Genomic DNA, 16,079 nt, shown 5'->3' with positions numbered 1-16,079 from the left:
ACAACACTGTTTTCTAACTCACTATAAGTTCTCTGAGAGCCAGAGCAATGTCTTATCCAAACTATTTCTTTTCTAATGTCACAATATTCTGAACAAAGGTATTAATATTAATAAATTTAAATGAATGAACTTTATTTTCACATTTCTACACTGTAAATCAAATTATAAAGGACTCTCAAAATTCTTTTGTGATACTAGGATATAAATGGAACCAAATGAGGTTTAGAAATGTATTGGGTCTGTTTAGAAGTTGGTGAGGAAATGCTATAGAGCTCCAAAGTAGATAGAAGGAAAGGAAGACCTGGGGGTTGACCAGTTATTTAAAGGAGATGATAAGGATTTCCATAAGACTAAGGTGTAGCATATCTAGGTCTGTTTGAGAATTCTAGGGTTCAAGACAGGCTGATTTAAAGTTCCTACTGGATAACAGAGAAAGAGAGCAGCTTAGAACTGCAGAACAAGCAGTGGCAGTGAAGTTAGAGGACCTAGGTTCAAATCTAGTGGCTGATTCTTTCTCCCTCTGTGACCTTGGGCAAGCCCTTCTACAACTCTTAACTTCAACGTCCTTGTCCATAAGGTAAAGGGATATACTCAATGGCTTCTGAGGCATCATCCAGCTCTATTTGTGATCTTGTGACTATGACTTAGCCCAATCAAGCTATCTGGCTCATTCTTCATGTGGCTGTTAGTTAGGAGATGATGTTATGCAGAGCAAAAGTGTTGCTCTTCCTGACTTTAGAGACCTCTGCCACAGATTTAAAAATGTACTTAGTCCCCACTTTCCAATCACGTAAAACATGTGAATTAGCAGAAGTCTGCATTTCAGAATCATGGCAATTCATGGTGGAATGATACCTATCAATCTGGTTATCAGACTGACAATCCATCAACTCAGCTAAGAGATTTGCTAAAGAGCAATCTTACATTTTAAGGAAAAGCTGCCCTTATACCTTTCACCTAGAAAACTACACAGAAGACAAGGTAGCATGTTAGAAACAGAAGATGAAATGATTGCAGATAGATGACAATGAGGAGATCAACAGCCAAAAAGTGAGACAAAAGAAGAATATAACAGGCCTTGGCTAATTACAGAGAAGAAATAAATACCCCCCCCCCCTTTGAGGCTATTGCTATAATAGAGACCTATATATAACTATTATGTTATATATTAGAATATGTACACATATATGTACTCTGCATACAATATAGTTTAGAACTATTTCCATAAAAATGACCAAATTTCATCTTAATAGTCTGAGCACTTAAAAAATTGGTTTGGGCTATATGGAAAATTCACTGAAAATGCCAACTATTAAATATGAGCTAAAAAAAAAAAGAAATATGGAAAGCTAGAAGACAGTAGAGAGAGGAGAACCTAATGGAAGATATTTCCTTATAGTTATACACAGAAATGACAAGAACAAAGCCTAATTCCATAAAATTAAGTGCTACTCTATAGAATCTAAATTTGTGAAAAGTGAAATTCATTCCTTCTATGATTTCAAGTATTGATTAGAAATATATTTGGACATATCTAAAAATTAAACAAACCTTCCTTCACGTATTTCAATGGTCATAGAACGAGATACAACATCCCTGGATGCCAGATCTTTTGCAACAGGTGCATATCTTTCCATAAATCTTTCACCTTGACTATTAATAAGAATGCCTCCTTCGCCACGGCATCCTTCTGTAATAAGACAGCCAGCACCATATATGCCTGCAAAAAAAAAAAATAAAACAAAAGATAAACACATTAATGGATTGTTTCTTCTTCTTTCTTTCTTTTTTTTTTTAACCCTTGTACTTCGGTGTATTGTCTCATAGGTGGAAGATTGGTAAGGGTGGACAATGGGGGTCAAGTGACTTGCCCAGGGTCACACAGCTGGGAAGTGGCTGAGGCTGGGTTTGAACCTAGGACCTCCTGTCTCTAGGCCTGACTCTCACTCCACTGAGCTACCCAGCTGCCCTGGATTGTTTCTAATGAAAGAATCATAAGTTCTGGAATTTCTATGTGAATATACTCCTTCAAAACAAATTATGGGGAAGTGTTATGAAAAAAATAATACAACATAGTATCAGGCTGAAAACAGAATTAAGAAGAGCAGAGGAAAAGTGAAAGAACAATACAAGGTTATCAGAACAGAAAGAAAATCTAAAATTGGCTGGAAGAAAAAAGTTTGGGTGACTATGGAACTAAATAGTGAAGAAAAAGCAGCACATTAAGTTAAAGACTTAGCTAAAGGCTTTTTAAAAAGTCATAGTGTCTAATAAATGCCTTAAATTGATTTTTCCTTTCACAACATTTTTTATGCATGCTTATTTTAGATGAGAATAAAACTAAATATGGGAAATTCATATGACTTAATGAAGATGGCTTACTTGAAAGTAAGGGTATTCCTTGCCTCAGCCACAAGAGGAAAGAAAAAGATCTTAAGAGTGAATAAAAATCTTAAAATTTCATTAATCAACAATATGGTTTAACATATATTTATTTTCAAAATTCTGAACTTAACAAGTGCCAAATAAAATGTGCATTTCCATAAAAGTAGAGCAGAAAAATTCTACATGAAACTATTAAATCTGTTATAGACTGTTCTAAAAAAACCTTAGTGAAGATTTAAGCTTCTCCTGTTAAGTTTATAAAAAATTCAACATGTAACTTTCAAAGCCCTCCTGCTTTTCTGTTTCTTTCTAGCCTTCTTTCTATTATCTTTTATGTAGTAATAACATGCTTTAATAAACCTCTTCTTTTTCTTTGGCAACCCTATTATTAGCATAGCCTTAAAAAAACTTGCCTACTTTGCACATGCCCCCTTTTTTAGTTTTCCTAATTTAAAGAATTTTTCAATAATGATTTATATTCTAAGAACTCAAAAGCAGTATTAGAATGCAAATTCTCATCATTATTATAGGGAGAATTTAAAAGTTTAACCTGTATTTTACTAGAAAAAGATTAGTTGGTTAACTAATTTCTAAATATTTAAAACTGCCAACAAGAGAGTTCACATATTTACCTATCTGCTAGTAAAAAAAGAGAGTTCGTTATAGGAGAAACTTGTTCTAGTTACTAAGCAGACTATTAAAGGTACATTAAAAAAAATTGTCTATGTGGATTTTACTTTGTCAGCATTCAGTGGTAAAGATAAAAAAATGATGTTGCTTCAATTCATATCTTTCCAGAGAGGCACATTTCCTTTTTGGGATAACTATGATATCCCAACCATATGGTGCTTATTGCAGTCTAGTGTCCAAAACCTATAAAATCTGCTGCAAATAAGGCACTTGATTCCCCACTTTCATCCTCAAAAACTTCAATATAAAAATAAAGAATCCTTGCCTTAATAGTCTCCTTGACTGAGACAGAGCCCATGTTCATATCATATAGACCTCTATGACTATATTCAAATACCTGTTAGTCCTTTACTCCAGTTCAGCAGCCCCCATCTCCATTTTCTTAGCCATCTCCTTAGCATGCCATTTCTTCTACTTCTCTGATACTTCCTGGGCCTTAGCCCCATGGTTAAAGATGCCACCCTGAATAGGCCCATTTCACCTCAATATTAGAAAACTTTAAGTGTCTTCTATATGGTTTCTCTGCCTCCATTCTCACTGCTGAAATGGTCAGAATAAGCTTCTAAAACCACCTTTTCCATTATGTTCTTCCAAATCAGTGATTCCCAAAGTGGGCGCTATTGCCCCCTGGTGAGTGCTGCAGCGATCCAGGGGAGTGGTGATGGCCACAGGAGCATTTATCTTTCCTATTAATTGCTATTAAAATTTTTTAAAAATTAATTTCCAGGGGGCTAAGTAATACTTTTTCTGGAAAGGGGGCGGTAGGCCAAAAAAGTTTGGGAACCACTGATCTAAATGATCCTCTAATTGCTTATCACACTGATTGAACTACTCTACATATCTTTCAAAGCTCTCCAGAACATGGACCTATCCTAATCCTATTTTGGTTAAAGTATTCAGTATTTTCCACCAATAAAATATATACTTCGCTCCAATTAGGCCAGTTTCTTCACTGTCCCTTACATCTCTCTGTCTCTCTTTCTCTCTCATACTTATATGGAGTATCTGTATATACATACACATACATAGATAGTTGCCTCAGTACTTTTGTTTGCATTATTCCCTCGATGTGAAATGGTCTAATAATTGTTTATGTCTATATTTGTATCAATCCATATTTCTCCATTTGAAAAATTCTACTTATACTTCAAGATAAGGCTCAAATCTTCCATTTATTTCAACAGAAGAGTTTCCCTCACTATTCAGTTCATAATGAGCTCTTCTGAAGTATTATCCAAATCACATAATTATCAATCATCAGTGGCAAATGCTCATTAAATATTATGTCCAAACGTGTTTTATTGGTCTTCTTATAAATAAAGCATATGTTTTCCTAAGGTGTCAGTTATTGCACAAGGAAAACTTACCTATGTGGTAACAGAGATTAGTGTTTAGGGCTATCACAAATATCTCCAAATATCCCTCTCTATCATCCAATTTTGAAATGAACTCTATATTTGTGTCTGTTTGAATTTCCTACTAAGAATTTAATTGGGTATGCTTAAAATAGATTTTGGTAACCAAGAGAAATATTATTAAAGTCGCTTAGCCTCAATTGCTAGACCAGTGATGGGCAAACTATTCCCTGTGAGCCAGATCCAGATCATGTGATTAGGGAATTACTTAAGGCAATGATAGGCAAACTATGGCCTGGATCTGGCCGCAGGGAAGTTTCCCCATCACTGGCCTAGAGAAGTGATGGGCAAACTTTTTAAAGAGGGGGGCCAAAGGAAAGGAAATGCTCATCTGTCAGTCTGTTTCTAAGGCAACTCTTTCCAAGTTTCATTGTATTGTATCCTACTCATTGTATTCATCAGATTAGGAATAATATCATGCTGCTGGATAGAACATTTCAGGGCTGCCCCCTCCCCTCGCATCTGGCCCGAGGGCCGCAGTTTGCCCATCATTGGCCTAGACCGTACAGTTCTTTTGCCTTAGAATCACTATTTAGTATCAATTCTAAGGCAAAAGTAAGAGTTTTTTTTAAAAATCCCACTATGAGAAAAATGTCTTTATTTATGAGCTTGCAAATCCTTGAGCCTGAGAGTTAAACTCTCTTAATTTATATTAAGTTAATGTATATATTCTTTAAGAAGGCTTATTATACTTAGTGTGATTAACCTTTACATTTGATCCAGTTTGTCATTTCATACCTGTGGGATGGAACTGTACAAACTCTAAGTCTTGACAAGGAAGGCCTGCTCGTGTAACCATTGCTGTGCCATCTCCTGTGCTAGTATGAGCAGAAGTACAGCTGAAATAAGTGCGCCCATAACCCCTGGAAAACATATTTAGAAGGTATTAAGAATAGACTTATAATGGAAAATAGTTGATATTTCACAGTAATGTAAAGCAAATGAAGAGGGTACTGTAATAATTAACTAAAGAGCATTAAGAAAAGTATGGAGGTATTATCTTGGACATCATCGCTATATAATCTTGGCTAAATTTATTTCTTTACCTACAAAAGTAAGAGAGCTAAATGAGATGATTTCTAAGGATCCTTCTGAGCTCTACGATTCTATAAGTGAAGTTACAATCAAATCCTTCTCCTCTACATGAATAGAAATCACATTCTTTAATGAACTGGAGCAATTCCATATGAACTGCAAAGACCTCCAGGATTTGATGCAGAGCAAAAGAAGCAGAACCAGAAGAACACTGTACACAGAGATTATGGCACAATCGAACATAATGGACTTCTCTACTAGCAGCAATGCAATGATCCAGGACAATTCTGAGGGACTTATGAGAAAGAACGCTATCCACATTCAGAGAAAGAACGGTGGGAGTAGAAACACAGAAGAAAAACACATGATTGATCACATGGTTTGATGGGGATACTGACTTTAAATGATCACTCCATTGCAAATATTAATAATATGGAAATAGGTTTTGAACAATGATACATGTAAAACCCAATGGAACTGCTTGTTGGCGCTGAGATGGGGAGGGAGAAGAGGAGGGAAAGAACATAAATCATGTAAACCATGGGGAAATATTTTAAATTAATTAATTAAATTTAAAAAAACTAAGAAATCACATTCTTACCCAGTTGCAATAACTGTATTTTTTGCTCTTATACGATGAATAGATCCATCTTCTATGCATAATGCAATTACTCCTCGGCACTCCCCATCTTCCATCAAGAGATCCAAGGCAAAATATTCTACAAAATAGCTGGTATCATACCTCAGAGACTAAAAATGAAAAATATTTGTAAGACACGTATTTTCAATTGCACATTAAATGTATAAAAACTTATAATACTAGTCTACATCTCATTTGGATCAGTTGAGCCAGTAATTAAATTAATGTTCTTCTGCTAAATTTTTTCAGTATGAATTTAATGTGGCAATACTAGATTTAGGGAAAATACATATGAGAACTATAATATTGCTAGATAAAGGACAGATAATAGGAATTATTTCAATGAACATTAACAATATTATATAGTAGAAAAATGTACTTTCAAACTTGTGAACAACAGGCATCCTCAAGAGAAATGAAAGCACTACTTTGAAGTCTCCTGGACTGCTATAGATTAATTATTTCTGTACTAAAGAGGTATCTGTCTACTCTGCTTGAAGGTATTTTTAGACTTGTTACCAGAAGACTCTTTTAGTAAACAACAATATATTAGCATACACTCTCTCTTTTCCCCTTCAACCTGTTCTCTAGTTTTCTTCTTTAGCTTTAGAAAGGCCAAATAAATACTTGAACTAGAATTCAAAGGTATTCCTGAAAACACTATAATTACTGCCCAGAATCTGGATAGTTGGTGAATGTCTCTGACAAGCAAACTCAGCTTAATACTTTTGGTCAAGGTACCAATTGTTGGTATAGTACCTTTACCTGACTGGTAAGAGGATATTATCAGAAAATATATTATAGACATTTTTCAAAGTATGTAGCTGAAATACTCAAGTGTGGCAGAATGAAACTTGTAGTTGCCACTTCATAAAAACTGAAAACTTCAAGCCATTTATGGATTTATCTGACCTCAAAAGGACTAAAAGGAAAATGAAATTCAACCTAGTTGAGTCAGTTTTTCTGTAATCTATATAAAGCTTTACTTTAGATTTAACAAAAAGAATATTGCAACACAAATCAATTTAGGTGTTGAAAGGTAGAAGAATCTTAAAATACTTTTCTCAATCTTAATTGTAACTAGTTAAAATGAAAAAACTTTGGTAAGAAAACCCACAACCATGAAGCACCAAAACACTAGTTTTTCACATTATAAGAACTTTCTAACTATGGTCTTCAAAATAGGTTATATTAGACAATGAATCAACAAACATTATGTTAGTACTGTGTACCAAGCACTGTGATAGCTGCTGGGGATATGAAGACAAAAAAAGAAAAGAATCTTTGATCTCAAAGTTCTATTAAGAGAAACAAATATAAACATATAAAATAAGTATAAGAATTAAATAAAGGGTTAATGAGAGAATATAAGTACTTGCAGGTATCAACTGAGGTCTGGAAAAAAATATTAGAAAATCTATGTTTGTTTAAAAAAAGAATAAAAATTAATCTATACTAATATTTTTAATATAGGGATTTATCTCACTAGGTTTTTCTACCTAGTCACTTTTGTTACATTAGCACAGTACCCGACATATACCAGGTGATTAATAAATATTTATTGCTTACTTGCTTGCTATAAACATACATTTCTGAGGAAAGAGTGGGATATCCATGGGGCAGATAGGCGTTGACAGTAGTACTGTTGCTCATTTGTTCATTTTCAGCACATTGCAACATATTAAAATATGTATGGACAATTAAGGATATTAATGGATTATATTATCTAGTTTTAACTAAACTAATCCTCAAAAATTGGGAAATTGGCTAAAAAAGATTCTTATAAAGACATTACAAATTGAAGATAAAATCCTTCTAATATAAAAAAGAAGTGTAGCACGCAGTAGGCATTCCAATGATTAGAAGGAGTATTCCTCATATTAGTTCCTTATCAAATATAATATGAACTATGATTATCTAATCAAATATGACAAAAAGTCAGACAAATAAATTAAAAAACAACCAAGATTATATGAAATATGGGTGTATTTCCATTATTATTATCATTTTTGCCCAGTGTGTACTGTGCTTTGACATATTAGAAGCGATCCCAATTAGCAAGTTAAAAACTAAATTTTTGTTATAAAAAAACAGGGTATTATAGATAGAAAAAACAGAATTTTCTAATCTAAAAAGAAAACTTTCAAATGAATTTTTAGTAGGTTCTGAACCCAACTGTTAAAAATATAAATTAGAACTGTTGATTAGTTTATAACAAGAACTACTGACATCAAATTTCCCTGGTTGACAAGGAAGAAGGTTACTCACAAATTTTCAACTGCATAACTGATAGAAGGGGCTGAAAAATTAATATCATGACTTAAAAGGCAGAGCCAACAAAGCATGACTTCTGTTTTAGGTCAATGTAATCTTTCTGAAGTATATTTTTTCAGCTGATAATCATTAAAACCAAGTACCAAAGTAAATTGAACTTAGATCCAAAACATTGGATCACAGTATCCAAAAGTATTAAATTAAGACATTAAAAAATAACAAAGCATATTTAATCACACAGATATCAATACACATACCAATAATAGTACTGTAGTGAGATCACAGATTTTTGCAGTATTAAACAATAAACATTTTTCTTTCCTGATACTTTTCAATTTCTATTTTTGCTTCTGTTTTATTATGTACATGTATTTCATTTATAAATATATACTGAGAATTACATGCTCAGAATATTTTATATTTAAAGATGTATCATCAGAAAAGTTTGTGAACCACTACTTTGTAAGGTTAATAACCTATGTTTTCATTTGTTTACAGTAGTTTGTGGTTTTACACCAAATCACCCTTGTATTTTCACCCAGGCCCCTTTGAGGCAGTAATATAAGGATTCTTAACCTATTTTTTTTTTTTAATCATGGACACTGGATCCCTTTGGTGAAGTCTATGGACTCCTTCATTTGTGGGATAGCTGACTCTCGATTCAAAGGTTCTCTTACCCTTCCATACAGAGTATGCAACAAGGAATGGCCTGTTCTGTCTGCCACACAACAGCATCGATGAGCCTGTCCTCCTTTCCCAAACTTAAGGCTCTGTCCACCAAATGCTCGTTGATAAATCTTTCCTTCTTCTGTTCTACTAAATGGCATGCCATAATTTTCCAACTGTTAAATGAAAGAATATTTCCAAAAACATTATCTTCAACTTTAGTACTCAAAAAAATTCATAAATAATTTGTAACCAAAATGAATCTAAGCAACGTAAGTACAAATTTAGGAAAAGAACAGATAAATTATTCCAATGTTAACATTTTAATAAGTGTCCAGAGTGAAAAGCTTAAAATTTGATTTTTAAAATGTAATTCAGGGGGCAGCTGGGTAGCTCAGTGAATTGAGAGCCAGGCCTAGAGACAAGAGGTCCTGGGTTCAACTCTGGCCTCAGATACTTCCCAGCTGTGTGACCCTGGGCAAGTCACTTGACCCCCATTGCCTACCTTTAATACACAGTATTGACTCCAAGATGGAAGGTAAGGGTTTAAAAAAAATTTTTTTTAATGTAATTCAATGAAAGATAACAGGGGAAGAAAACAATTTTCCTATTCAAAATAGAACAGTTAATAATGGAGAAAATATTTCTCTGTTGAATCAACTCATTATTTCTTCCCAGACTAATTATCTTTTTAAATTTCATATACTTACTAAATATTCTTTTGTTTTAAATCACTGGGAGTAAATAGCATATAGTGCTATATAACAACTTAACAGCATAAAATAATGAGCTTTTGTTTTACCTCAATTACTGAAGCAGGTGCTTGCTCAGTCATGTAATGAATTGCATCCTGATCACCCAACCAATCAGAACCTTTCACAGTGTCATAGAAATGCCATCTCCAGTTGTCTTCCTCCATATTCCCCAAAGCAGCATTGATTCCTCCCTAAAAACAAAGAAAATTTTCTTTAGAAGTTGCTCACTATATTCACCAATTCAATTTTACTGTAGTATCCTTTTATCTTCCCAAACAAAAACTTAATTTTTAAAGACATAAAGAAAGATATTCATAGACATTCTTCCTGGTACCATTCATATCTTACTATTTTTGTCAGTTTATGGCAAATCATTCCTTATGGTACAGTGGGTCCACAGCTTAGATGAACATCAACTAAAAAAGACATGGATTAAGTGCCATGAACAGCAAGTAATGATAAACACGAGCACCTGACTGGTTTACAATGCTGTTCTGGCCTGCTCTTGCAGTTTTTTCTTAGAGAAAATGGTTTTTAAATTCCAAACTCATCCTTTTAAAGTTTAGGTATTTAATTTTCCTCACCTGTGCTGCAACAGTATGTGACCTGGTGGGGAAAAGCTTTGTAATACATGCTGTATTAAACCCAGCTTCAGAAAGTCCAAAAGCAGCTCGTAAACCTGCCCCTCCAGCACCCACCACCAATGCATCAAATTCATGGTCTACTACAGGATACTGTGTGGAAATCTAGGAAAAAAAAGTTATTTTATTAAATATCAGATTCATTATGCTGTTAAGACTTTAATTATGATTATATTTCAGTGACTATATGAATTAAAAGCTTTTAAGAAACTAAAAAAAGTATAAATTTTATAGACCACTTCAACAGGGTTGCTGTGAATAAAGCACTTTATAAACCTTAAGCTGTTACATAAATCTGAGCTATTATTAATAATCACCAAATTCAGCAAACTTCCCAAACGCTTTCAGGATAACAAAGTGCTACTGAGGATGTGCTAACTATTATGGACAAGAAAAACAATCTCAAAAACAAGAAACCATCACCCTTTCCCTCCCATTATTGGGAAAAGATCTGCACTAGGGTACTAGGCAACCTAGTAGCAGAGGTGTCAAAATACTAAAATATGTCTTCAATCAGAGTTGTCTAAAATTTTTATATGAAGAGTTTAACCTTGGTACTTTAATTTTGTGGAGAAATGGCATAAAATATTTACTTAAAGAAATTTCTCTAGTATCTGCTAGAAACCCAATAACATGCACTTCACTACTATTTGTTACCATTCCTTCTCCACATAATGAAACTATCAACAAAACTATTGTTAAACTGATTCATTCTCACTATCAAAAAATCCAATCCTGTTTAAGGGAGGTGCAATAAAACTGCACAGAGGCCAGTTTGTCTTAAGAGTTTATTAAATGATTCGCCTAAAGTGATATTCTAATATTTTTTGTAATCCCCAGAGATGACTAATAGTCAACTCTCCCAGCATCAGTTCTGCCTGACAATTGAAAAGTAACTTTTAATCCCCTGAAGCTATGCATCCGCACAATGTAGAAATGAGTAATATTTGTACATAACTACCATAATTTAATATTCATCCTCTGAGGCATTTGAACACATTAAATCCAATCTGTCTAATTTCAATTAAGTATTGATTTATTTAAATTATTATTTAAGCAGGCAAATTGAATCTTCAAAGTAAAACTAGCTCTAAGCAGTTATACTTGTTAATTACTTTCATCTGTTACTTTTATGATATATATATATGTGTGTACACACACACACACACACACACACACACACAAAATTTCATATATATGCCAACAAAATCAAGACTATGATAAAAACTAATTCCAGAACAATATTACATAATATCAATACAAATACAAGTGAACTTACAGAATTTGAAACCTTAGCCGATGATCTTTTTTCTCCACTGACAGTAAAGTGAAAGCTTCGTGTATTGGACTGGAAAGTTGCCGGCCATTGCTAAAACACAAATGTGAAAATATTGAGTTCTGAAGGCACAGATGTTGTTAATAAATGTTATGAGTCATAGAAAAAAATTCTAAAAATTACCCCACATTGCCTATTTTAAGCACTTTTCTACCTAGTTCTCACTCATTCTCTTGTTGTACTGCTACCTTATCATTACCTTGAATGCTTAAGAGACTTAGATCTTTGAGGTCACTTTAAAGAGACAAAAACTCAAGAAAACCTAAATTCTACCTTTCTACTCTTTTGCCATCACTGAGAAAAGTTCTGACTGTAATCAACCTTTCCTAGAAATTCTATTACTGGCTGTTATTATTAGTTCAATGATGTATTAGCTAGAATTGTTATATAAGCTAACTCACTTCCCTGGACCTCAATTTCCTCATCTATAAAATGATGCTAAGCCTCTTTTCAGTTCTCACTCTATAATCCTTCCACCCAGCTGTACTGAGCCTCCTCGCAAGTACTTCACCAAATTAGGGCTCTCTAGCTTTCTTTGATCCCACATCCATACCAGTAAAAAAATTTGTGAGCATCTCAATGTGCACATTTACTTTATTATATTCACATGTTACTAGGCATTATGAAATATGCAAATAAGAAATTTTAATAGAAAGGAGAAAATAAAAATATTTTATTTTAGAATTAGAAATTAGAATTAGAATTTTAGAATTAGAAATAAAGGAGGAGGCAGCTGGGTAGCTCAGTAGATTGAAAGTCAGGCCTAGAGACGGGAGGTCCTAGGTTCAAATATGGCCTCAGATACGCCCCAGCTGTGTGACCCTGGGCAAGTCACTTGACTGCCCCTGCCCACCCTTACCACTCTTCCACCAAGGAGCCAATACACAGAAGTTATGGGTTTTTAAAAAAAAGAATATAAAGGAAACTATTAAGAGTTTACTGAGAAGGGAAATAACATGGTTGTGTCAGTCGATAAACATTTATTAAGTGCCTATTCTGTGGTAGGTCCTGCATAAAAGATGGAATGGAGAAGGGTGAGAGTTGACACAGTGAAGAGATGAGATTGAATTAGGGTGGTGGCTATGGGGCTGACCAGAAGAGGACAAATGCTAAGGATATTGTTGTAGAGGCAGAAACAAGCTCTGGTAACTAACTGGATATGTGAAGTGTGAGAGGGAGAAGTTGAAGCTAACACTAAGGACTGTCAACCTACTTCCTGGTTCTACCTGCCATACTTAAAGTTAACATAAGCTTTCTCATGCTTCTTTGAATTCACCATATTCATTGTTCCTTATTACTGTTCACAGTAATATTCCATTATATCTATGTACCACAATTTATTCAGCTATTCTTGAAATGATATTCATTGATTTTGCTTTGTTTGCTACAAGTGCTGCTATACATATACCTTAGTATTTATGAGGGGGCATTCTTTAAAAAAGGGGAGTTCCTTTATTGTCACTATTCCAAATATTGGAATATATTGGAAATATAAAGAAAAGGGAAATATACTAAGTGAAGAAAAGAGAAATAATACACACTATGATTATGTTTAAAAAAATAACAGCCACAAAATCAAGAGAAAATAGTATTCAAGTAAAATAAATCCAAAGGGAACTTAAAAGTAGAGGATGTTCATATCAGCACACATATATAGTTTACATATTTTTAAACAATGTGGAGTTCCTGATTTTGTATATAATTTTAATGCACTTGCTTAGTTTAATGTTTTTTGGTTGTTGGTGGTGATATTAAGTATATAACTAAAATTTTGAATTGATGTAAAAAAAGTTAAAAAATAAATTTAATTAAAAAAAGAAAATTCTTTTGGGGATGATGCCAGCTTAAATTTTTAAATAAGCTGCATACAATTGGTTGGTTTGTTTACATATGCTATTTCTTATTTCATCACAATCCTGTAGTCTAAAGATTATCATTTTCATTTTTCTTACAAAAAAAATTGACATGCTAAAAATCATATTACCAAGGATACTGAGCTAATAAGTTGTGGAGCAAAGTGGGAATAAAACCCAAGTAGTTTAATTTTTAATCAAGCAAGCTTTCCCTCCATAATACCAAACAGATCTGTAGTGCTATTTTAAAATGATAACTCTTACTATTTACATATGTACATATTTTTAAATTTTAAGTTTTTTAGCTAATAGTGAATTTGCATAGCAGTGAGGAATTTCAATCAAGATGAAATCATCCAGGGGGCAGCTGGGTGGCTCAGTGGATTGAGAGTCAGACCCAGAAATGGGAAGTCCTGGGTTCAAATCTGACCTCAGACACTTCCTAGCTATGTGACCCTGGGCAAGTCACTTAACCCCCATTGCCTAGTCACTCTTCTGCCTTAGAACCAATACCCAGAATTGATTCTGAGAAGGAAGGTAAGGGTTATTTAAAAAAAAAAAAAGATGAAATCATCCTTTGGATATTCAAAACGTAATTCATAAGTATATTTTAAAAACCATTTTCATAGAATTATAGACTTAGATCTGAAAGGTATCTTCAAGGCCAACCCCCACCTTCCTGAGATGAGGAACCTGAGGCTAATTTGTCCAAGGTCACATAGGCAGTACATGCCAGTCTAATCTTCTTAGTTCAAATATAAGCCAAACCTCACATTATATATGTAGGTTCAAATTAAATGTTTGCAGTGCAAAAAAAAAAAAATCAATTAGATTAATCTGACATAATATGATATAAATGGACCTTACTCTAACATAATGACAATTTGTTTTTCCTATCTCTCTAACTCACTCTTTCAAGTATCTTCATATTGCTCTAAAAGTCAAAATCCTTATCTCATTATTTAAAAAGCTGCCTACCAGAATTTTTACTGCCTCACAACTACTAGCTCTCTAACTCTCAGGGACATTTACTCTCATCCCTCCCCCTCCATTAGCTTTCTTGAAATTCTTACAATAGCTCTAAAAGACTACCCCCTAAGCCACACCAACTACCAAGATCTCTTTAACTTCCTTCTGTGTTTCTACTCCCACAGTTCTTTCTCTGGATATGGATAGCTTTCTTTCTCATAAGTCCCTCAGAATTGTCCTAGATCATTGTATTGCTATCAGTTTGCAAAGTCGATTACGTATGATCTTCCCACAATGTTTCAGCCTCCGAGTACAATGTTCTCCTGGTTCTGCTCATTTCACTCAGAAACTATATTTTAGAAGCACATTTCTCCATACTTGGAATTATAACTCTTCGTGCAACCTAATAAGATTACATATTAATGTCTTATAAGGAGATAGTGGTACACTAAACCACCTGTATTGTTTTCAAATGAATTACTAGCTAGCCATACTCCCCAATCTTGTAGATTTATGGTTGACTCTTTTTTTTTTTTGGAACCCAAGTTAAAGACCTGACAAATATCCCTATTAAATTTCATCTTACTAGATAAAGACCCAGAGTTCTATTTTGCAAAGTTCTTTTTATATTCTGACTCTTGCCTCCCAGAGTATTATCTACTCCTTCCAACATCATCTGTAAATATGGTATCTATGCCTTCATCCAAGTCATTACAAGAAAAAATATTAAACAGCAGGAGAAGACCTCCTTCCAAGTTATCATCACCCATTTAACAACTACTTTTGGGGTTTGACTATTCAATAAATTCCAAAACCACCTAATTGCACTAATTTCTAATCTCTATCTGTTCAGCTTTTCAACCAGAATGGCACTGAATTTGAGATATCTTTCACAATTTAAATACCTCCATTTATATGTACATACATATCACTGTAATATATTCTCCCATTAGATTGTGAGTTCCTTTAGAGTAAAGACTATTTTGTTTTAGGTTGTTTTGCTTTTCTTTGTAACCTCAGTGCTTAGAACAGATCCTGGCAGACAATATGAAATACTTGGGAATCTATCTACCAAAACAAACACAGCAATTATATGAAAACAACTACAAAACACTTTCCCAAAAAATAAAACTGGATCTCAACAATTGGAAAACCATTAATTGTTCATGGGTAGGATGAGCTAACATAATAAAAATGACAATTCTACCCAAATTAATTTACCTATTTAGTGCCAAACCTATCAAATTACCAAAAAACTTCTTTACTGAATTAGGAAAAACTATAACAAAGTTCCTTTGGAATAACAAAAGATCAAGAATATCAAGGGAAATAATGAAAAAAAAAATGTGAAGGAAGGGGGCCTAGCAGTACCAGATATTAAACTATACTATAAAGCAGCAGTCATCAAAACAATATGGTA

The 16,079-nt window shown here is 33.6% G+C and overlaps 1 protein-coding gene across 4 annotated transcripts in view; it reads right to left on the bottom strand.

The window, feature by feature from the left end:
• SDHA (succinate dehydrogenase complex flavoprotein subunit A) overlaps window positions 1–16,079 on the bottom strand; it is a 38,859-nt gene that overhangs the window by 19,731 nt on the left and 3,049 nt on the right. For 3 of the 4 annotated variants that reach the window (XM_044665116.1, XM_044665090.1, XM_044665099.1), the window contains exons 2-8: window positions 11,781–11,870; window positions 10,445–10,606; window positions 9,908–10,051; window positions 9,117–9,281; window positions 6,127–6,275; window positions 5,229–5,353; window positions 1,552–1,720 (exon numbers count right to left, since the gene is read on the bottom strand). In XM_044665116.1, the coding sequence (XP_044521051.1) occupies window positions 1,552–1,720; window positions 5,229–5,353; window positions 6,127–6,275; window positions 9,117–9,281; window positions 9,908–10,051; window positions 10,445–10,606; window positions 11,781–11,870 (1,004 nt within the window). The remainder of the gene's footprint in view (window positions 1–1,551; window positions 1,721–5,228; window positions 5,354–6,126; window positions 6,276–9,116; window positions 9,282–9,907; window positions 10,052–10,444; window positions 10,607–11,780; window positions 11,871–16,079) is intronic. The other variant, XM_044665108.1, reaches the window with a different exon arrangement.

This window comes from Gracilinanus agilis, chromosome 1, assembly GCF_016433145.1.
Source record: "Gracilinanus agilis isolate LMUSP501 chromosome 1, AgileGrace, whole genome shotgun sequence".
Lineage (NCBI taxonomy): Eukaryota > Metazoa > Chordata > Mammalia > Didelphimorphia > Didelphidae > Gracilinanus > Gracilinanus agilis.
Note: the sequence above shows the minus strand (reverse complement) of the source record. Positions and strands in the feature narration are given on the sequence as shown.